At 43.4% G+C, this 22,706-nt stretch overlaps 1 protein-coding gene across 1 annotated transcript in view; it reads right to left on the reverse strand.

Annotated features, from left to right (window-relative positions):
• The window catches only part of Shroom2 (shroom family member 2), a 119,778-nt gene extending 104,453 nt beyond the window's left edge, over positions 1-15,325 (reverse strand). Inside the window, exon 1 of the mRNA XM_057759749.1 lies at positions 14,816-15,325. Coding sequence (XP_057615732.1) covers positions 14,816-14,965 — 150 coding nt within the window. The 5' untranslated portion in view covers positions 14,966-15,325. The remainder of the gene's footprint in view (positions 1-14,815) is intronic.
• Positions 15,326-22,706: the final 7,381 nt, after the last annotated feature.

Genomic DNA, 22,706 nt, shown 5'->3' on the forward strand with positions numbered 1-22,706 from the left:
TTAAAGAATTGAAACGCTGCGAAGGTTGAGAACCACTGAATTCAAAGAAACTCCTACAACTCAAGATCAGGATACTCCTAGGCATGCAAGGTTAGAGAGAAGTGGAAAACGTTTAAAATCCTCAAAACCACCCTCCCCAAAAAGCCCCTCCTGGGTGCGTCCAGGGCAAGAACGCAGTTCCCTGTGCTCAGCTGCACCTCGTAATATACAGACATTAAATTACTTCATGATCACCTGGTTACAGAAGGTTCATGAGAGAGAAGAATCAAAGATGATTTCTACGTTTAGAAATAAACCTATGGTCAAGATTAGAAACCCAGCAGATGAGAAAAGGGAAAATAACGATTCCCCCAGAGCTCAGAAGACAAGGAGAGGCTATGCATACTAAACCCCAGACTGGTAAAGACTACATAGAAAAAAAGAAAGGGGGGGAATGGCAAGGAGTACATGAGTGAGACCACCTACACGAGCAAGGAGAGAAACCAACATTCCTTCTGGGTACAGAGGAAAGGAGGCTAAGAGGCCACTGTGGAAATAGTTGGAGAGGAACAGAAACAATGATATTTCATGTGAAGTAAAAATCTTCAGAACTGCAATTACAGCGTGGGTAATTTGAGAATGAAACTCTTGTAAAAACAAAGCGAGTTCCGGCTGTTCATCAGGGCACATAGAGGCTTGCTTCCCCAGGAGACAAAATGCAAAATGCATTTCTGTGGTAGAAATTTCACAGTTACGCAGAGTGCTATGTGCTTTTAATTGCTTTTCTAAAAAACAGCCACTGAAAATGGGCTTGGGGGATCAGAAACAACCCCTCCACTCCCAGCTCCTAACCCCTAAATAGGATCAGGAAGTCAACATAAAATAAATATGACTGGCTCAGCAGCAAGCTGGTCTTTTCAAGTCCAGATGTTTTCTTTCCAGACTTTCGTTCAAATTCAGGCCCTCTCCACACAATGAAAATGTTAAGGAAAACATCACAGAAAAAAGAAAACAAACAACAAAAAATAAAATTGTTTTAAAGACTGACATATCTGATCAACTTAAAAGTACTGGTTCTAGAAGTCAGGGATTTCTTTTTAAACAGAATTATGTAGAAAATTATAAAAATATATTCCACAGAACCAAAATATTCCGTTCCCCACTGCCAACCTCCCAAGCCTTAGGGCTGGGGACCGACTGAGTAATATTAGCTACATCTATAGCCGCAAATAGCATTTCTGATTTTTTTAAAGATTTTTGATTTTTATTTATGCTACTGTGTGTCTACATGTATGCCACACATGTGTGGGTGCCTGAGGAAGCCAAAGGCATCAGATCCTCTGGAGGTGGAGTTACAGGCATCTATGGGTACAAAAGAAGAGCAGCCAGTGCTCTCCACCAGCGAGCGATCTTTCCAGCTCCAAACATCATTTCTTAACATCTCAAAATGAACAAATTAAACTTCCTTCGATCTGTCTTCTGATTCCAAAGATGTGGCAGTATTTTTGTTTGCTTCTTTTCCTTTTAGAGATATGACCTTATGCAGCCTGAAACTCATGACATAATAGCAGAAGTTAACGTTGAATTCCTGATCCTGTCTCCACTTCCCAAGGGCTGAGAATTACAGTTTGACAATGGGATTCTTAAAATAATTACCCCAAGCATCCAATAACTAAGTCTTCACTGTTTCCAAGACAGAATTCCTGAGCAGAGGAAAAAAATACTGCTATAATTCCACAAGGATCATTTATGCTTAAGCTAATAATCAATGTATTTTCTGGGTCTGTCTAGGTGTGCCGACTGCAGATCAAGCCCAAGACTTTGCACAGAAATAAGCGAGGGCTCTATCAATGAACTACGGCCCCAGGCAACAGGAAAACACTATCATGCCACTATGCAACAATGTTATGAACTTATGTACAATTAACACTGATAAATATCAGTGTTTACAAATTTACACACATAGGCACAATTAACCTACAGGTAAAATTTTATCAGATACAGAATCTGGATCTACAGACAGAGAATTACCTTTACCTACTTCACAAATGCAGAAAGGGCTTTCTGTTACTTCCTGGGCATCTCCTCACATCTCCCCCACATACCTGGGACCCTCATCTTTCATCTACTTTCTCATTGCTGATCCAGTTCGTGTGTCTATGGGCTGCAATTATTCCTCAAGGGAAGAAAAAGTCTGCCATTCAAGATTATAACTAGCTAATCTGATGAAGGCAGCTGTTAATGACCACTTAAACGTGTAACCTTCACAGGCAACATGTTCTGTGCTTGAACCCGAGTGGTTAAAAAAAAAAAAAAAAAGACAGCACTGACGGGTCAAAGGTACAAACTCCAACATCATTTCATCACTCAGGCCTACCCGAGGGCTAATTATCTACACTAGGCATTCTCCCAGCTTCCTGTGCTTCCTCTCCAAAATTCCCAAGTCAGCATCGACAGACCTGGAGGAAAAGCAAGACTAGGTGAAAATTAAATTACCGACTAAAAGGAATAGCTGAAGTTGAAGAAGCCACAGGAGTGGCGGTCTCGCATGACATAAGTATGTGCGGAATTAGCTGTGTGCTAACTGGACAACCACTGTGATTCTTCCCACAAAGTCAAAACTCATGTCCTCCTACACAGGTGTCCAAAGTGTTATAGATTTGCGAACGTATCTGTTAAAAGGAAAAGTTTTCATTAGGGCTAGGATTTCATTTGTGTCTGACTTATTAAGCAACTCAGGAACCCAAACACAAAGCAGATTTCATGTAGTAGTAAGTACTAGGCAAAGGACCATGCCCTAGGAAACCACATTATTAGTCACCGGAGCTCTACTCTGAGATTATCTTCATCCCAACCGGGCAAAGGGAGAACCTATTTCGGGAAAGGGGCGACTATAAAATGTCAGACTTTACTTCTATTTGGACTTCACTGAGGAGGATGGTCACACAGCCACACCCAGCTGCGTGGGGAGCTGAGAAACACAGCCCAACACTAGGAAGCAGCTACACAGAATTTTTTCCTCACAAGGCACAACCACACCACACCCACAGATCCAACTCCTTGAAAGATTTTCTATTACAAATAATTGAAGGCGTGAGATAAAATGGAGCCTGGTGTCACAAACATGTTTAGCCTTTATCCTTCCCGCTAGTTTCATTCACCTTTGAAAAAAATTACCTTTGACAACTTCCGTTGATCTGAAAGACCATTCATTCACATTATTACAAAATTAGCAAAATGCTTTAAGGGTAATAATACAAATAATCCTTAAAGCATTTTGCTAAATTATTTAAAAATAATTTAAGTTTCGGAGGGATAGAAGAAAACAATCATTTATGAGGCTACATAAAATACAAACAATAGACTGAAGCTAATATTAAATGTAGTTTTTAACTAAACCCAATGCCTTGCACACACTAAGCACTCTACCCCCAAGGAACATCCCTAAATTAGATGTATCTTTTAACTTAAATGCAAACCTATGAACTCCATACTAAGCAATAACAAAATCACCTTGATACATATTAAATTTCTGCCATGTGAAATCCAGCTCAAATTCTTTCTACAGTAAACAAGTCCTTTGATACATAAACATTTTTATAATTTCTCAGCTTTATAATTAATTAATCAGGATTGAGTAGGAAAAAGGAGGAAGAGAATAAATTCAAGTTTACATGCTGTCTCATTTAATCCCCACAATAATACAATAAAATAGAAATTATGCTGGTTTAACGAACTGGAGGATGGGGGCTAAAAAGGCTAAGGACCCTGTGGAAGAACTAGCATTGAATGCAAACAGGCATTGACAACCCCTTACTAGTAGATGACTCCTCCAGGCTGGATCTGCTATGGCCAGAGTAGGGACTCTGTCTTGTTCATTCAGCTGAGCAAGGTCAGGATCACCCCCTATGAGTATGCTTCCCGTCACCTTGAAATCCGCTTTATACAAAAATATCTGCTAAAGTTACCCTATGATAGGGATATAGCCCATTCCAAAAGAAACCTGAAGTGTTGGCTCTCAGGAGTTCCCAGAAAAACAGCCTCGTTGGGTCGTCACTCATCCACATGCACCAGGTAATACATGTTATTCAAAGCAATCTGTTCTTTAATACCAGTAGAGAGTCAACGAGCCCTAGAGACTGAAGAAACTTCTACCAGGGAAGAAAGAAGCCCTTTCTTCAGAAACAACCCCCAAAACAAAACCTTTGAGGAACACGGACGGTTTTGAAAACTAGCTCAATATTACGAGACAAGAGAATTAGCCACGAAACAAGATCAGTATGGTGTCAAAAAAGAACCATGAGACGAAATTTAGAATTTGAAAAAAGAAAATAAGGTCACAAATTTGAAATCCAATGGAAGGATTGGAAGATAAGGTTAAACAAAATTTCCCAAAATCAAAACCACAAAGAATGAAAAATAAGAGAGAAAAAATTAGAGAAAACCTAATGGATTATGAATTAGAAAGGTCTGACCTCACTTCTGCAATATTAGGAGCTGAAAGAAAACGGAGAATGGTGACCGCCATCAGAATACCAAGATAAACCTAATACTGCAAAGTGAAGAAAAGCTGCTTTGGTATATGTAAGAATATATGAAAAGATGTGACATTGTTATCAGTGATAACTGCAGAGGAAATTAACCAATGAAATAGAACCACCAAGGACTGCAAACAACATGACCAAAAGCAACTTGGAGAGAAAAGGGTTTATTTCAACTTACAGGTAATAGGTCCTCCAGTCCAGGCAGGAGTTGAAGCACAGGCCATGGCGGTGTGTTGCTTACTGACTTACTCCCTGTGGCTTGCTCAACCTGCTTTCTCATACAACAGCGCCCCCGCCACCCCAACTCCACCCCCCCAGGACTACCTGCCCTGGGGTGGTATCACTTACACACACACACACACACACACACACACACACACACAAATCAATCAAGAAAACGCACCACAGACTTGCCTACAGGTCATTCAAAGGGGGGCATTTTCTCAACTGAGGTTCCCAAGCTTGGGCCGAGTTGTCAAAAAAACTAACAGATGGCCCCACAACAAAGAATCATTTGGCCCCAAATATAAACAACGTCAAGGCTGAAAAAATATTTTTGTAGCCCAAATTATGGTATGAGATTCACCGGATATATAAGGAAAGGCAGGAAATACACCTGAGGAATTAAGAGAGGGAAAATCAGAGCAGATTTTGCAGAGACAAGGCTGAATCCCTATCTATAGTAAGGATAAAAAAGAGTAACAGCTATATAAATTATAAGTGGACTATTTAGGGATAAAGATCCAGTGTCAAAAGAAATAAATGAGTTTCAAAAGCTGCTGCTGTACCTCACTGGAGGTCATGAGAACCCACACTAGAGCCCTTGCATAGCAGACAACAACAAGACCCTAGGTTCCGTGTCCAGCACAAGAGATAAAAAAAGTTTCAATAGCCTAATTGAGAGTATAGAAGAACAACTATTTGGTTACTTAACTTTGATGCCAAAGAGCCATTTCCATAAACATAAAAATAAAGCTGGGTGGGTATATTTTCTCCCTCTCCCTCTCTCCTAGCACTAAAGAGGCAAGGCAGAGGAAAGACGGCTTGCATTCCAAAGTGGTCTGGGCAACATACTTAGTTTTGCTTGCATCAGCTTGGGCTACATAGTAATATCCCATCTCAAAAACAAACAAACAAACAACCCCACAAACACTCTATCCTCTTTCTTCTGCCAATAAGTAAAAATATTGATCTTCGAGGACACAGAATAAACCCCGCCTTCCCAAATGGTCTTTGATCTGAAAATTTAAAAGTCTCCTACGGCTTGAAAGAGAATCACAGCCGTCCATAGCTCGTCTAGAACACTGTTTTTCTTCCTTCTCCTACACAGGAAATCATTATTGCTTGCAACGTAATACTCCTGGAATTAGAAATACAAAATGGTCTCCTCATCCAGGCGGGGGGAGAGTTTACCTTTGCTTTGCAACTCATATTCTTCAATTACTTTCCTTTCCTTGACTCCCACTTAAAATTATGCTAGGGATCAAACCCAGGGTCTCATACTTGCGGACAAGCTCGACCACTGACTAAACTCCCATCTCCCAATGTGTATTAAGTAGTCAAAGCTAGAGTAGAACTTACTGCCCTCCTACTCCAGCCTCCCCAGAGCTGGGTTATCAATGGACACCAATATCTTGGCCTTGGTTTTAAATGATACACTGAAACACATTTTCCCAAGGCGAAATCTCAATAGACCTCTTCCTTGAATTCACTACTGGCTTTGTTTCTATACTGTTTTGTTTTCCTTTGAACCAAAGGCAAATGCTCTATTGACTGAACCACGTGCCAGCCCCCCCCCAGCGATATATTTATGGATTTATTTGTATTATTTTTAATTATGTGTCTATGGAGAGGGTTGTGCACATGCGCGAGAGCAGGTGCCCATGGATGACAGAAAAAAAAAAAATGGGTGTGCCTGGAATTAAGAGTTACAGGCAGTTGTGAGCTGCTTCACATGGATGCTGAGAGCTGGGAACCCAACTCAAAGCTGACCCATGCAACCTAATCTTAGGGCTTTATTGCTGAAGACACGTGTGTGTCAGTGGATAGGAGAAGTCAAGCTGGTGCCGAAGTAGAAGCTTTGTCCTTACTAGTGTTCATGGTACTGGAAGAGAAAGTCAATCATCAATACCTCCCAGCTCAACTCTGTAACCCACAACAGTGACCTGCCTGTAAGATATAATGAGTAGCGGCATGTATGTTACAGCAGCACTCGATATAATGACATATATAACACGTATGTTATAGGAGTACTCAATCGTTTTCTGGTACCATTTAAGGTCTTCTCCATGAGATAGAACCCATATCTGGTACTGCTCAAGTGGCCAAGAACCTAAGACTAATTAGGTCATGGGCCTACGGCGAAACCTGATACTATTATTCTTCTAAAGAAACAGCAATCATCCGGGCGGTGGTGGCGCACGCCTTTAATCCCAGCACTCGGGAGGCAGAGGCAGGCAGATCTCTATGAGTTCGAGACCAGCCTGGTCTACAAGAGCTAGTGCCAGGACAGGAACCAAAAAGCTTCAGAGAAACCCTGTCTCGAAAAGAAAAAAAAAAAAGAAAAAAGAAACAGCAATCAAACAACTCTTAATAGCTACTGCTATTCCCGTAGATCAGTGCCTTGTTCCTCCCTCTTCAGAGATGTTTTTTCTTGTCGTATACAGGAACTAACAGAGACCCACAACTGGACAATGGGCAGAGTGAGCCTTTGTCGTCCTCGGTGTTAAACTGGACATCTTCACCAAAGCCCTCTTCTAGAGGGTGGAGGATCTACGTGTAAGAGGAAGCATAAGAGTAAGTGCCAGAGGGGAAACAGTGTCTTTCATACATAAGGGGGGAAGTTTTGACACCAGATATATAAAGTGAGGACATGACTGCTCCAGGCATGATGGATGGGAAGGTGTTTATATGGATATGAGTTAGAGTCCAGCCAGAGGCATCTGGAAGAGTTCAAAGTAGGGGAAGAAAGTGGTACGTGCTAAACATGACCATGTGGGGGGGGGGTGAGAGAGAAAGAGAAAAAGAGGACCAGGAGACGGAGAAGCCAGAGAAGGGGGAGACAAAAAGGGCACATGGCTGAAATTACAGGGTTATGGAGGAAGGAGAAGCTGGAGAAGGTAAGGCCATGAGCTGGAAACATTTAAGGTAGGGTGAGAAGAGTCAGGATGCTCTGGAATAGGTATTTGTGATGCTGAGAACCTAGAGACCAGCGTGTGCTTTGGTGTGCTAATAGACACCCCAGTTAGCCATTCCTGAGTTTCTTTGGACCTGATGATGCACCAATGAAATAAGAGACTGTGATGAGGAGCACATGTCCTACACAGGTCCTAGCACTGAGACTCGAAAGTGATAAGTGTACACAATCTCCCACCCCTAAACAAGGCATTATCTATGCTTGATAACCACAGGCAAAATAAAACTCAGTTTTCTCCAAAGGGAGTCTCAGTGAATATATTAACCACACCTCAGGGGAGGGCCGGGATCCAACACAAAACGAACTCAATGGTATTTTTATACTTTTTGTCTTCTTTTGCTTTGTTTGGGCTTCTTCTTCTTCTTTTTTTTTTTTTTGGTCTTACTGGTCTTTTGCTTGTTTTATTTTCTGTGTCTGTGTGGGTTGCTTTTTGTTTTGCTTTTGTGTGTTTAAGAGAGAAAAAACAAAGTTGGGTTGGTAGGGAGATGGGTAGGATCTGGGAAGAAGTGGGGATTGGGGGAGGGAAAAACAATAAAAATTACTGTATGGAAAATCTTTTTCAATATAAAAAGAAAGCTGAACCATATCTCCAGGCAGCGCGAACTATGCCCCTCACTCCCCACCCAGACTTATGTTCTAGAATTCTACTAGAGCTTTTTCAGAATTCTCCTATGGATTAAAATATGTCTATGGATAGCATATGTCTATCAAAAGAGACTAAGTTTCCAAAGCCTGTAAAATGTTTCCTATAAAGCATGGTCCCACACCTTTCTGGTCTTTGAAAGTAAAAGACAGCCTAAATAAAAAGTCCATTCCGCCTTTATACCCTAAAATTACCTTGTTGAATGTTTCTGTCTTGTCTGGCATGCAAAGAAAGTTCCACCGACTCCAGAACTTTCCTCCTTTGCTTCTTAGAGCTTTGTCATGAATCCAAGTCTATTTGCAGGCTGACACAAAACCACTTCAGCAAGGAGATAACTCCAAAATGCATTTTGAAAATGTCCTAAGGGCTGGAGAGATGACTCAATGGATAAAAACAGGTATTCTTCTTACAGAGGACCTGAGTTCAATTCCCAGCACCCACATCAAGCAGCTCACAACTGCTTGTAACTCCAACGCCAGAGGATGGCCCTAACCTCAGGTACATGCACATATACACATGCGTACATGTAATAAAAATATACTCTTAAAAACTCCTACCAGGTAAAGACCTATGAAATAAGCCAAGTGCAAAAAAATGCATCTCATTATGACCAAGTAAACACTATTTATTATTCAACATGTAGCTCTTGGGCAAACTAACTTTTATCTGTATTTTTTTCAAAAAGATAAATGTTAGGACATGTTAAGCACTACTCTTAACTCAGCCAGCAAGATTGAACTCAGCATAGCACATGAGTGTGGCGCACAGCTCAGGTTTATAGTTTTTTGTAGTGGTGGAAGCCTCTGCATTTATAGGTGTGAGTCACATACTCTCGTGCCTCCCATAAGGAGAATCCTCTAGGACTTGAACCTGAAAGCCTCCAGCTATAACACCTTGAATGACAACTTTAGGCACCATGCCTGACTCCCCACCCTGCCTGGCTCCCCGTGTGCCTGAAACATCTCCAAAGGAAGAAGGATTAGAATTCAGTGAGGCCAAGTTAATTTGCAAGCTGGAAGGGGTAATAAAGATATATTTGAAAGCCAGTTGGCAAGACCGGTCTCCCAAGTGAAAAGGCCTTTCAGCACAGGAAAGAAAACTTAACTTCATGTTTTTTAACCAGACTATGAATTCTCACTACAGACGTATCTTTAGAATGACACTCACCCTACTAACTCCAAACCCTGTGGTGACTGCCTTTGCAAAAAGACTGAGGTTTACAATTCTGAGGACTTATATAACCTCAGCATGCTAGTGTGAGGAAGTAGGGATGGGAGTGGAGATGAGACCCAAGCACTCCAGACACTGACAAAGTAGTTTGGCCTGTGGTGAACGGTGAGGCACACAGAAGTGAACCAAAACCCAGATGTTCACATCCAGTGTTCCGCCACTACATTCAAGAATTCCCCTTTTCAAAACTTCAACTAGACCTTCATACCTAGCTTGTAGGAAGCTCTGGTTGCCACTCCATGCTCCTCCCCCCTCCCCACACACAAACACACAAATTTTAAGTCAGGTATGGTAGTGCACCTACAATCTCAGCACTCAGGAGACTCAAGCCCTTTAACAGATTTCCAGGCCAGCTTGGCCAGACTCTGTCTCAAAAGTAAACAACGGAGATAGGAATAGATCTCGTAAGGTAAAGCACCTTTCTCACAAAATCCCAAGCACCGTACCCCTGTGTGGGCAGAGACCAGTAATCCTAGGTGAGGCAGGGCGGACAAAATGTTCAAGGTCGTCTTTCCCTACGGTGAATCTCCTAAACAAACAAGGGTTGGGAAGATACCGCAGTGGTTAGGAGCACTGCTTGCTTTTGAAGGGGGCTCAGGTTCAGTTCCCAACACTCACACAGCAGCCCACAACCCTCCACCATTCCCAATCCAACCAATCTCCTGGCTTCTGTGGATATTGGACTCACACGGTACACTTCCATGCAGGTAAAACACTCATTCAAATAAAATAAACCTTTTTTAAAAACAACAAATAAGCAAAAGGGTACAAGGGAAAACGACTGGGCTACTGTTTCAACATTTATGATCCCAGGCCACCAAGACCTTAACTCCGCAGTCTCTAAACTAGAGACTCCTTTTTCAATCACTAAGGTATTATTATATAGGATGCTTAGGGCCTCTGTTAGCAGTTTCTGTCATGGGGGATGGGATTTAATAAATTATGAATAGCCAGAGCCAGGGCTTCATACCCTTTCCCTTGATAAACATTCCTGAGATTGCAGGGGGCCTCCTGATATCCAGCTGGTGGATGCGACTCTCCAGTAAGTGATGTCACAGAAAGGAGCTCAGTCTCCACCCCCACCGAAATTCTCAAGGAACACCAGCAAGATTGGCTACAGATGTTGCTCAGTGGTAGAGCACTTGCCAAGCCCTGTTTTCATAATGAATGTAGTACAAAGGTGGGGGGGATGAAGAAAACAAACCAAACAAACAAAAAAACCAGAAGGCCACAATGGCTCAACCTACCTGCAAATCCATCTCAGCTAAAGTGTAATATTTCAGGTCCCTGGGATTTCCTAAACCCACCTATACTCTTAAAGAATATCACCAAATCATGAGACTTCTTATAACTTGCAGGTTGTTCCTGTTCTTTCTGCAACATCGGCATGAGAAAATGGGCTTTAGTGTGTTTTTGTGCTTCCCAGTTTTATGTGTGTGTATGTGTGCATCTGCTTGTTTGTTAATGGTAGCGAGATTTCAAGCTGCAAATTATTATAAAGATTCTCAGCAGTTATGATTCCTAATAATATTGTCTTTCGGCAGAAGTCTTGTAGAGTTTCAGGCATGCTTCTGAAATTCTATGAATGTGACTCCTCTGGGAAGTTAATGTCCTTTAACTTCAAACCAATTCCAGAGAATAGGAGACCTTCCTCAGTGTCTACTCTGCCCATAAAGCACAGCATGGGGAAGTCTCTGCTCTCAATTTCCTTTCTCCAACTACAAAAATGCAGATGAAGCAGGGACTTGTTTGCATTTTACTGTGTAAATAAAGCCTTTTCTAGGAGCCAAGAGTTCATCTCAGAAAGAAAAACAGACCCACATGAAAACACTGGAAATGCCAAGGGCCTCCAAACACACCACCCTAAAGGCCACTGTTTTCCAAAAGAATAAAATCCCAAAGTCCTTCAAAGCAAAGGCAATGCACCATTAGTCTAGCAAAGCGATTTATATATAATTAGGCTGGGGGCATTTGTCAATGTCTGGGGACATTCAGATTGCCATACCTGGAGACAGGTGCCAATGGGTAGAAGCCATCAGTGGGTAGAGGCCAAGGAAGCAGCTAAACGGATGACAGTGTACAGAATAGACCCCACAGCAGAATGCCCTTGGTACCAAGATGGAAAAACTGTCAGCCTGCAGATGGTATTGAGTTACTCAACATAAATAACATGGCAGGAGAGTTCAGTCAAAAGCAGATAGCGCCTACTGGACAGGAAGCAAGACTGACATTCACCATCAGAGTCTGACTCTCAAGACCCTGCCTAAAATTTGCCAGATCTGTGACCTCAGAGTACACCATTTTACCAGTTCTGAGATACATGCTCATATGAGATCTTCAAACGATAGTCACATCATTAACAAAAGAATGAATGTGTCCTCTTAAATCGGGTCAAGCTACTCCCAAATCAGAATCAGCTAAACATAAAAGCATCAAATAACAAAATCATAATTATAAATAATAGCATATAAATATAAAAATAGAATAATTATAATTAATTGAAAATTAAACGGAAAATAATTATAATTAATAGAAAGTTAAACAGAAAATCCTTGTGGTCTACCAAGAACCCAACACATAAAAATTGCATAGATGTTTTTTAAATGGAAAAAGAACTATTAGAAAAAGTATTTAATAAGCTTCAATGGCATTACAATAGCTACTGGAAGAGGAAAAGTTGAAAGTGAACTCCAGTTGAAGAACAATTTCCCCTGGTATCTATCAGAGCAATTGATTTCTACCTTGTAAGTGGCTGTAAATAGACACATTTTCTTCATCATTTTTTTGAGATTTTATTTATTTTTATTTCACACATAGAAATGTTTGTCTGAATGTATGTCTGCATACCGCGTGCGGACAATGCCCGAGGAGGCCAGAAGAAGGTGACAGATCTCCTAGGACCAGATTTGCAGAAGTTGTGAGCCACCGTGCAGGTTGCTAGAAATTGAACCTGCGTCCTCTGGAAAAGCAACCAGTGTTTTAAACCACTGAGCCATCTCTCCAGTCAACCCTCCATCATTTTTAAATAACGTGGCAATTAATTATCAGCGTCATGTTCTAAGTAAGCACCACTGATAAACTTTTGTTCTTATTTTTTTCTTTCCAAGACAGGGTTTCTTTGTGTGTAGCCTTGGCTGTCCTGGAGAACTCACTCTTGTAGACCAGGCTGGCCTCAAACACACAGAGCCTGCCTCTGCCTCCCAAGAGCTGCGATTAAAGGAGTACGCCACCACTACTTGGCTGTCGTTCTTATTTTCACAGCCTGTGTGTGTGTGTGTGTGTGTGTGTCCTTAATCTTAAAGCACTGGCAGGTATTTGAAATACTTTTAATATATATGTATATATATTTCTATATGTATATATATGTTAATGTATGTAGAAACAACAAAAATACATGCGTGTACACAAACACAGGAGCAACAGCAATTGAATGTGTATATATGCATGAAAATACAAAAACCACAAGTTGTTCTGAGTCCCGCCCATACTAAGCAACAAAACCGTCATTTTTCAGTTATACTGAGTCACTTACAAAAATTATGCAGGGGTAGTACAGCTTAGTGAGGCTGTTTGATTAACATATACTTCCATTTATAAAAAGCAGAGAGCAGGGAGGCGATCAAGCATGCAGAGTTTGTAAAACTAGAACTATCTTGTGCAAAGGAGGATGAAAATCTCCCTAGCAAATCTTTCCATTTAAAGTAATCTCCAACTTACTTATATGGTAAAAGACCCAACGCTAGGGGCCAGAGAGTTAGCTCAGTGGTTAGGAGTACTTGCTGCTCTTACAGAGGACACATGTACATTCAGGCAAAACACACATAAATGTAAAAGAAAACAAACACACTTAAAAATGTCTTAAAAATCCTAAAACTTCATATTAAATGATGTATAGCTCATTCCATCTGCTTCTCAAACAAGGGTGAAGATGATGTGTGGAATCTTCTTTTGTTGTTTTAAAGACGTTCATGCCAGACACGGTAGGGAAAAGGGAAAATGGAGGCAGGAGAGTCAGAAGTTGAAGGTCATCTCTGAGCTACACAGACAGTTGAAGGCCAGATGCTGAGAATACTTGGGCAGAGAGAGAGAGAAAGGGAGAGAGAGAGAAAGGGAGGGAGAGAGAAGCAGAAAATAAATATATGCCAAGTGAGGCACTATTATGCATGAAAATTGTCAGTCACCTTCATACCATCCAACACCTCTAGGAAACAGAAATGATGACATTCTCAAGGAGACTTTGCCCTTGGTGAGCCTCAGCTCACCAGAACAGGCCCTCGTTTCCTTTAACCAGAAGACCTGAGAGATTGGCGTGTTGTCTGTTGATACAGGTTTATACACGTTTAGTTGGTAAGTACCAAGATGGATTGCGTTTTAAGAGCATTCCAGTTCTAAAGTAACCTAAACACACACCATGCATGCAAGTGAGACTAAGGTCTCTTTCCTTATGATCAGAACTCAAATTCTATTTTATAAGCACGCTGAGAAGTCCCAATCAATGTGCTGAGCATCCAGAGCGCGTGCATGTAGGAGGCGGAAAGTCGGCAAATACGGATGAGCTCCTGGGAATTGTGAAGCTGACTGGCAGGAGTTTCTAGTATTGGTTTCAGACTAAAAACCGGTGCAGACCAAAAGGTAAAAAAGCAAAAAAAAAAAACAACCAACCAGGGGCCCTAAAAACAGGTTTCAGACTAAAAAACCCGTGCAGACCAAAAGGTAAAAGGCAAAAAAGTAACCAACCAGGGGCCCTAAAAAGCAAACAAGCGCGAAGGCTATGTATGCCCAGTCCCTGGATCCTGGAACTGTTTATTTTCCTTCCTCTCCTGGCAGCCTCGCAGGTGTAGGTCTGGCCAGGCCAGGAGTTACAGGGGACGACCAGGCCCTTCCTCGGGGCGGGGGGGCGGGGGGGGGCGGAACGGGAGCCATTGCAACTCCCAGCCACGTTGGGAGTAGCCCGAGGGCCGCCAGGCTGGAGCCGGAACCACACACAGCTCTGGCTGCCCAGACCCCAATCTCCAGGCACAGGTGACCCCTGCAGATGCTCCCCCAGCAGTGCCCCGAGACCCGGAACCAGACTCCATGCACAGGTAACCCCTGCATATGCGCCCCCATCAAGGGAGGCTGCACACCGGACGCCCCATCTGCAGCGCCCCAAGACCCGGACAAGCCTTCTGTATTGGGGACCCCTTCGGGACAGTCACCGTGCAGACCCCGAGGTCGCCTTACCTTAGTGATGATCAGAGGCTCGCCATGCTCGCGACCGCCCTTCAGGGTGAAGCCCCAAGGGGCGCCTCCGCTCAGCCGCACCTCCACTAGGCGGGCACCGTGGGCTTCGCCTGGGCGCTCCGGCCGCGCGCGGGGCTCGGCGCCCTCCATGGTGCGGGACGCTCAGCCCCTGCAGCCTCTGAGGTCCGCGGCCATTCACTCCGTCCCTACAGCCTCTGAAGTCCGCGGCCATGCACTCTGGGCAGCACCAGGGAGGCTCCAGGCGTCCAGGCCGCTGCAGAACGAGCTTTGCAACTTGGAAAGCGCAGCGCGAAGGCCCCACGCCGGTGCACTCCGGGCAGCACCAGGGAGCCTCCAGGCGTCCCGGCAGCCGCAGAACGAGGTAAGCAACTTGGAAAAAGCGCAGCCACTGAGGTCGACACCCACGCACTCCGGGCAGCACGGGCTGGCCCAGCACCACCAGGGAGCCTCCAGGCGTCCCGGCCACCGCCACCACCGTCACCGCCGCTGGCCGCTGCTGAAGAAGCTTTGCAACTTGCAAAGCGCGGCGCGGGCCGGGCCGGGAGGGGCGCGGGGAGGGGGCGGGGCAGGGGAAGGGGGAGGGGCATTCACGCGCCCGGGAGCCGGGGCCCTGGCGGGAGCGCGCTCAAAAGGACTTGCGATCGGACTGCGCTGAAAGTGCAAAGGGTTTTCCGGGTTTTCCTCCTCTGCGCTCGGCGGATCGTGGTCGAAGCGCGCGCTCCGGGGACTCGGTCGAGCGTGAGATCCCACGGTCCCTCCGCCCAGCTCTGCAGGCGCTGAGAGGCTCAGGGAGGGAAGGAGGGCCGGGTGCAATGCTGAGAGGCTCAGGGAGGGCCGGGCGCAACAGGTGAGGCGGCGGAAGTGTGCATCCCGGACTTAGGCGGGACCTGGAGGCGAGCGCCACCGGAGCAGCTGCCCTCCGGCACCTCCCAACCAGGAGCTGAGTCGGCCCCAGCGCTGCCTCTTTGTAGCCCTTACAGACTGCCGGCGACTTCACAGGGGAAGTTCATTACTTTTTAAATTGTTAACCTATTAATTTTAGAAATTATCTCTCCTCGACATCTCTGTAGCCAAAGATGACTGAATTCATTCCTATTTCTCTTGCCTGAGTCGCCTAAGTGCTGGGATTACAGATGGGAGCCTCCATGCCTGGTAACACTTTACTGGGTTTCCATATCCGTGAAACAAACCTACCCCTTAGGAGATTCCATGGCTTGCAGAGTAGAAAAAAAGTTTTTTTTTTCCATTGATGTTTGTATGTACAGCTGCAGGCTGTACTTGTTTTCCCAAAGCAGCTTGCACACTGGAAAGTGCAGGAGTCTTTCGATACCTAAATTACGAATCTTATCCCCAGTGACACACTTCCAAGACTGAGTATTCAAATATAAGAGCCTATGGGAGCCAGTGTCATCAAACCACAGTGTTTTCATAAATCTATCGTTACTGTGTGCAGCCATAGAAATCTCCATTCTTCTCCATCTCTATCTTCTTTTGACATAGGATCTTACTCTGGAACTTACTGGGTAGTCCAAGCTGGCACCCAACTCTGGATGCAATCGCTTTTTCCTCTGGGTTGCTGAAATAACAAGAGAGTCCCACCAGTTTCCTTAAAATTTTATGTTCATTATATACTAATTGTCAGGTTACCATCTGCCACTTCAAAAGGATCGTACCTTTTTTATTATCAGTTTCTTTACTCTTTTATTTTTGTTTTGTTTTGTTTTATGAGACAGTTTTTCTCTGTTTCCTTGGCTGTCCTGGAACTCACTCTGTAGACCAGGCTAGCCTCGAACTCACAGAGATCCACCTGTCTCTGTCTCCCAAGTGCTGGGATTAATGGCATGTGCTACCTCTGCCTCCTCCTTAGCATATTTATCAGTGCCAATACAGACAACAGCCTTTCTTCACAGCCACACAATGTACAACAGGGAGCAATGCCTAACATGAAGACTCTAAGAGATTTCAGAAAATACAAACTTGCACCTAAGCTTAAGAAAGAAACCGAAGCCGGGCGGTGGTGGCGCACGCCTTTAATCCCAGCACTCGGGAGGCAGAGGCAGGCAGATCTCTGTGAGTTGGAGACCAGCCTGGTCTACAAGAGCTAGTTCCAGGACAGGCTCCAAAGCCACAGAGAAACCCTGTCTCAAAAACCAAAAAAAAAAAAAGAAAGAAAGAAAGAAACCGAAGCCTAGTGGCGATGGTAGCAGCAAATACTCATACACATAAAATAAAAAATAAATCTAATAAGGCAAGGAATGTTGTCATTCATATGGAGATGTCATTCGATGGTAGGAATCATGAAGCCTCAATATCAAAATCAGATAAAAGGCAGTATTAACTATTTTCTCTATAACCTACAGAATTCCTATGAATTTAGTGGCAAGACAGCTATCAAAACTAGAGAGTAAGAGGGCTTGCGGTTAAAGGACAACTTTAACAGCGTGAAGTTATCCTTTTGACCATTGTCTCCTTAATCCAGCCTTCTGTAAGCCTTCATTGCAAACATTAGAGTTAATTTAGCTGCAGACCTACCAGTGATGAAACAGAATGCTAAATATCTCCTCATCCACCCAATCAGATCTTGAAAGTATTTCATGTAGAATCATGTGAGTTGCAATAGTTGTAGATGTCTGTAAAGAGCTATGCAGTGAGCTGAATAGGGTCCATGTAGCCTGTCCATGACTGGCACCATTATTTCACTTTTATAGTCTGTAGATGAGGGACAGTTTTGTGCCAAAATAGAAAGCAGCCATAAGGAAAAACTTCACAGAATGCCTGTCGTGTGTCAGGCACATTGTGCACAAGTCCTCTTAGCAAATACGTGAATATACCTGTCTCTGCAGTGTATGCATGGAAACACTGAGACCCTTAGAGGCTTTGTCAGGCAAGGACTCTGGAATGAAGGTTGCACGCTGACAAACATGTCCTTCATGGGACAGTAGAGGAGCTCCAGGAACAGAAAACAAATCTTTTCACGAGTACTATCCATGTTGTGGTTGAAAGACAAGGGCACCCAGAGGGAGTGGTGCTACCAGAAGGTGTGGCATGTTGGAGTGGGTGTGGCCTTTGGGAAGAAGTACTCCACTCTGAGGGCGGGATTTGAGGTCTTTTTCTCAAGTTTCGCTCTGACTGTTTACTTCCTGTTGCCCACAAGATGTAAGACTCTCTGCCTTTTCTCCAGCACCATGTCCACTTGCATGACACCATGCTCCCTGCCATGATGATAATGGATTGAACCTCTGAAACTGTCAGCGAGCTACCCCAACTAAATGTTTTCTTTATAAGAGTTGCCATGGTCACAGTGTCTCCTCACAGCAATAGAAACTTTAAGGCATACGAACGATACTCTACAATAGTAATCTACTCATATGTATGAATTCCATTTCCACAGTCACAGTTACCACGACATCCAAATACACACTATTTCAAGAGACCACATTCATATAACTTTTATTAATATTGTCATAATTGCATTGTATTGGTAGCTGTTAATCTCTTCTTGTGCTTACGTTTTAAACTAAGGTTTATTGTAGGCATTCATGTATAGGAAAAAAATTCATCAGAATTATTCCAGTACTGTCTATGATTGCAGGAAGGTACCGGGATCTTGGAACGCATAGGACCTGGGCCCATAATTTATTAAATGTCTTGGAAGACGAGACCTTGGGTATGGGAGTGGCAATGATGAAGGGGTAACCTCAAAATAGTGGCTAAATTCCAGGATGTCAAGCTTCTTTTTTGGTTTGGTTTTGTTGAGATGGGGTTTTTCCATGTAACCCTGGCTATCTTTGAACTCACTCTGTAGACCGGGCTTGTCTCAAACTCAGAGATCCACCTGCCTCTGCCTCTGCCTCTGGAGTGCTGGGATTAAAGCTGTGAGTCGTGGCCCCAGAGGTGACAAGTCTTTTGGCTGAAGAAAGGTGGAGCTCCCATCTGAGCTGGCCAGATGGGGGGGCAGTTCGGAGAGGAGCTCAAAACTTACAGATATTGGGGGAAAACGAAACACCACCACGCTATAAAGTCCATCCCCAATGGCAATAGACTTTTCACTCCGGTGATGGTGTTATCTCTACTGTGTGTGAAAAGTCCCTGCTGTCATGAAAGCATCTTAAGAAGATAACAACACCATTTAAGATCTGTTTTCAAACTTGGGTGGGGATCATCCTTAAATTGAGGACTCAGCTTCTAAATGGAATTTATCAGAGAGTGGGCAGTGCAAGTGATCAATTGCTGGCCCTCCTCTGCATCTCCAAACACTGGCCCAGATGAAATCATACCTTTTTCTTTCACTTTTTCATTAAACTCTTACCACCCTTAGCACTCAGATTTCCACTGATAATCTACACAGTCTTTTACCCCATCTTGAATTTGATATTGTTCATATAGGAAGTCATCCATGTGACTGGATAAAGACCTGAGAATCATAGATAGCTCTATTAAGTAAACAGCAGTTCTAGTGGTGATAACACGCCCTGGATAATGTTATTATTTAATTAAAGGCTAAATTGCAAAAAAATTGATAATGTGATTACATGATACTCAACACTGATTTCATGCCTATAATTCCTGTCCTATAGGAGGATGAGTCAGGAGTGTTGATAAAGAGTTCTGGGCCAGCCTAGGCTACATATCCAGAGTGCATCTAAAAAAAATATGAAAAGTGGCATGGACATCCATCTGACAAAGATGCAGCATATATCAATCTTTACTGACGGGTAGTTATTTTTCCTTTAAAGCCATCTGAGCCTATACTGATGAAAGCTGACACCCTTCTATCCACAGCTATATATAGTAACTCTTCTGTTCTGTGCCTGTTATGCCAGTGTCAAATGTATGAAGAGAGGTTGATTTTTGCCCAGAGCTCAGTGTCTGGAAAGACAATGGGAAGGACAGAGGATGAATATTCCTTGTCATCCATAGTGACCTCATGTCAGCACTTGGAGGCCTTGCTGATGCAGATTCTGAGTTCACAAGGCCCTACTAGATGCCCCTTGTCATCCGCACTGCATGGGGCACCTGCAGATACTGCTGTCCTCATAAATGGCCTTATTTCAGCAAGAATGGACCTAGTCTGTGAGCACCCTGAGAACAGAAGGTCCAGAGTGTGCAAAGTTATTCAGAAAGCATGACGTACTTGTGTCTGTAGACATGAATCCGGCCCATGTGGGACCAAGGACAGATGTTCCTGTGTGTTTTATGTGGCTTTGCTGGTACACTGAGCCCAGACATCAGTCAAGCCTTGGGAGTTTTCCCTCTAACCATGTCTGTAGTCCTCAGAAAGCAAATCATTATTCCTAACATCAGAGCCCTGGGAACAGGGCCACCTTGGAGCCACCAGCCCCTGAGGACAGTCAAGGAGCACACCTTTGTTCATATGAGCAGCACATAGAATGCCAGGTAGTTCCTTGGGTTCCAGAGGCTCGTGAGAGGTCAACTCTTTGTCTCTTGGTGTCCAGACAGCCTGTTCAACTGCCCAGCTCCAAGATGTGTCAAAGAGATGTGGTGTAGGAGGTCCTTCTGTCTTGTGTTGCTTTCATTAGTTAATAAAGAAAATGCCTTGGCCTGTTGATAGGGCAGAACTTAGGTAGGCAGGAAGACAGAACTGAATGTTGGGAGAAGGAATGGTGGAGTCAGAGAGATGCCATGGATCCGCCAGAAACAGATGCTGGAAACTTTACCACTGCCATGTGGAGATACACAGATTAATAGAAATAGGTTAAATTAAAATGTAAGAGTTAGCCAATAAGAAGTTAGAGCTAATGGGCCAATCAGTGATTTAATTAATACAGATTCTGTGTGGTTATTTCAGGGCTAAGCTAGCTGGGTGGCTGGGACAAACAAACAGCCCCTCCTTGCAACGATTGGCACCCAACATGGTCAACTAACTAAAGGTGGTGATCCTGTGCAATGAAGGAATAGAGGATTGGTTGCACTGCTTTGGTTTAAGGTCCTACACTGCAAAAGGAGCAAACAGAATCCTGATTCCATGCCTTCTGCTTTCAAGCTGGTCACTAGAAATAGAGTAGCCCTTCTTTTATTCCCAGACATGAGCATCTGAGCAGAGGCCTGAGGAGAAGACCTAGGACTTTTCATCAGCCTGTGGGTCACCCAAGTTGCTTCTGAACTGCTCTGAGTCCTCTCTGGCTCAAGGAGCCTCAGGTTCTCCTGCTCTGCTTAAGGGGAGCAGTGGCCTTCCCTGTCTGTTCAAGAGGCTCCTTGACCTTTCTCATCTATACAAGGGGGCCTAAGATATTCTGCCTCTACTCAATGGATCCTGTAACTTTTGCCTTGCTCCTAAGAGGTTGAACTGGTGCCTTATATATATTGTATACATCACAGAGAATTAAATTTTGACATGAGCACAATGTGTAATTACAGTTACAATTTATAGTTGAACATTTATACAGTATAGGTATTGATTAAATGTGAATTCAATATTAATAAAGTTAAAGATAATTTTGAAATATAGATTGGCATGCCAACGTGGAGCTGACTACATCCATGTAAAACCTGAGAAAGCTTGGAAAGGAATTCTAGATGCAAAAAAAAAAAAAAACAGAGTTAAGCATGGCTTCTTGGTAGCCAGCATTTTTTTTCCCAGAGGGGCCCTGTTTGCTGGTGGTGAGGAGGGACACCATGGCTCCTTTAAGAGAGGTCTTTCTGATTTAGCATTAGCAGCAGAAAACTAATTCTTGCTGAATAACTTTAGTTGTATGTAATCTTGCTATGTTAAAGTTAATTTTTATTTAGACAGAAAAGGGGAAGTGATGTGGGATTTCCCCTGTATGCTATAAATATGTTTTATTGCCATTGGTTAATAAAGAAGCTTCTTCCAGCCAATGGCTTAACAGAATATAGCCAAGCTAGAAAAGATATAGAGAGTAGGCAGAGTCAGAGAGAATCCATGTTGCCGCCACAGGAGACAGATGCCAGATGCTGGACAGAACCTTACCACAAGCCACAACCAAGTGGTGATACACAGATTAATTTAAGATATAAGAGCTAGCTAGAGATACGCTTAAGCTATTGGCCAAACAGTATTGCAATTAATATAGTTTCTGTGTGATTATTTTGGGTCTGGTCAGCCGGAAATGAACAAGCAGCCTCCGTCAACAACAGGTATTTTAAAGAATACTAACATAGCAGTTGGAGAGATGGCTCAGCAGTTAAGAGCACTTCCTGTTCTTCCAGAGAACTGAATTTAGTACCAGTACCCATATGTCAGTTCACAACCATCTGTCACATCGGTCTGATGGATGCCCTCTTCTGGCCTCTGTGAGCATGAGGCACACACATGGTGCACAGATATACATGCAGACAAAGCACTAATACACGTAAAAAACAATCTCAATATAATGCATCAATTATTTGTTTTAGGAAAGTTGGTATCATTCCACTGTATGCATGACATAAACAGACACATAAATTAGTTTTTCTAGCATAATAAAAGAGGTTAGAACCCCTGTTCTGGGTCCTGTGGATATTTTCTGCACAGAGCTGTTTCCACTTGAAACGTCTCTGCATATGGTTTGGTTATAAAATTTGCAGGATGGGATTTAAGGAAGAGTCCTGGAGGAATATTTTTATTTTTTATTTTTTTTAATTTTGAGACAAGATGACTCTGTAGCCCTCTCAGTCTAGAAACTCATTATGCAGACCAGGCTGCCTTTGAACTCACAGAGATCTGCCTGCCTTTGCCTCTTAAGTTCTGGGATTAAAGGAATGGGCCGCTCACCTGACTAGACTAAAACTCCACACGTGAAGCTCTAACTTGGAAAATTCCCAGCCCTCCGCTAATCACCCTTGTCCTAGCTCACCATTCACGAACATAGGTGTCAGTTAGCCTGGGGTGGTAACACAACTCTTTAAT

This window comes from Chionomys nivalis, chromosome X (genome assembly GCF_950005125.1).
Source record: "Chionomys nivalis chromosome X, mChiNiv1.1, whole genome shotgun sequence".
Taxonomy (NCBI): Eukaryota; Metazoa; Chordata; class Mammalia; order Rodentia; family Cricetidae; genus Chionomys; species Chionomys nivalis.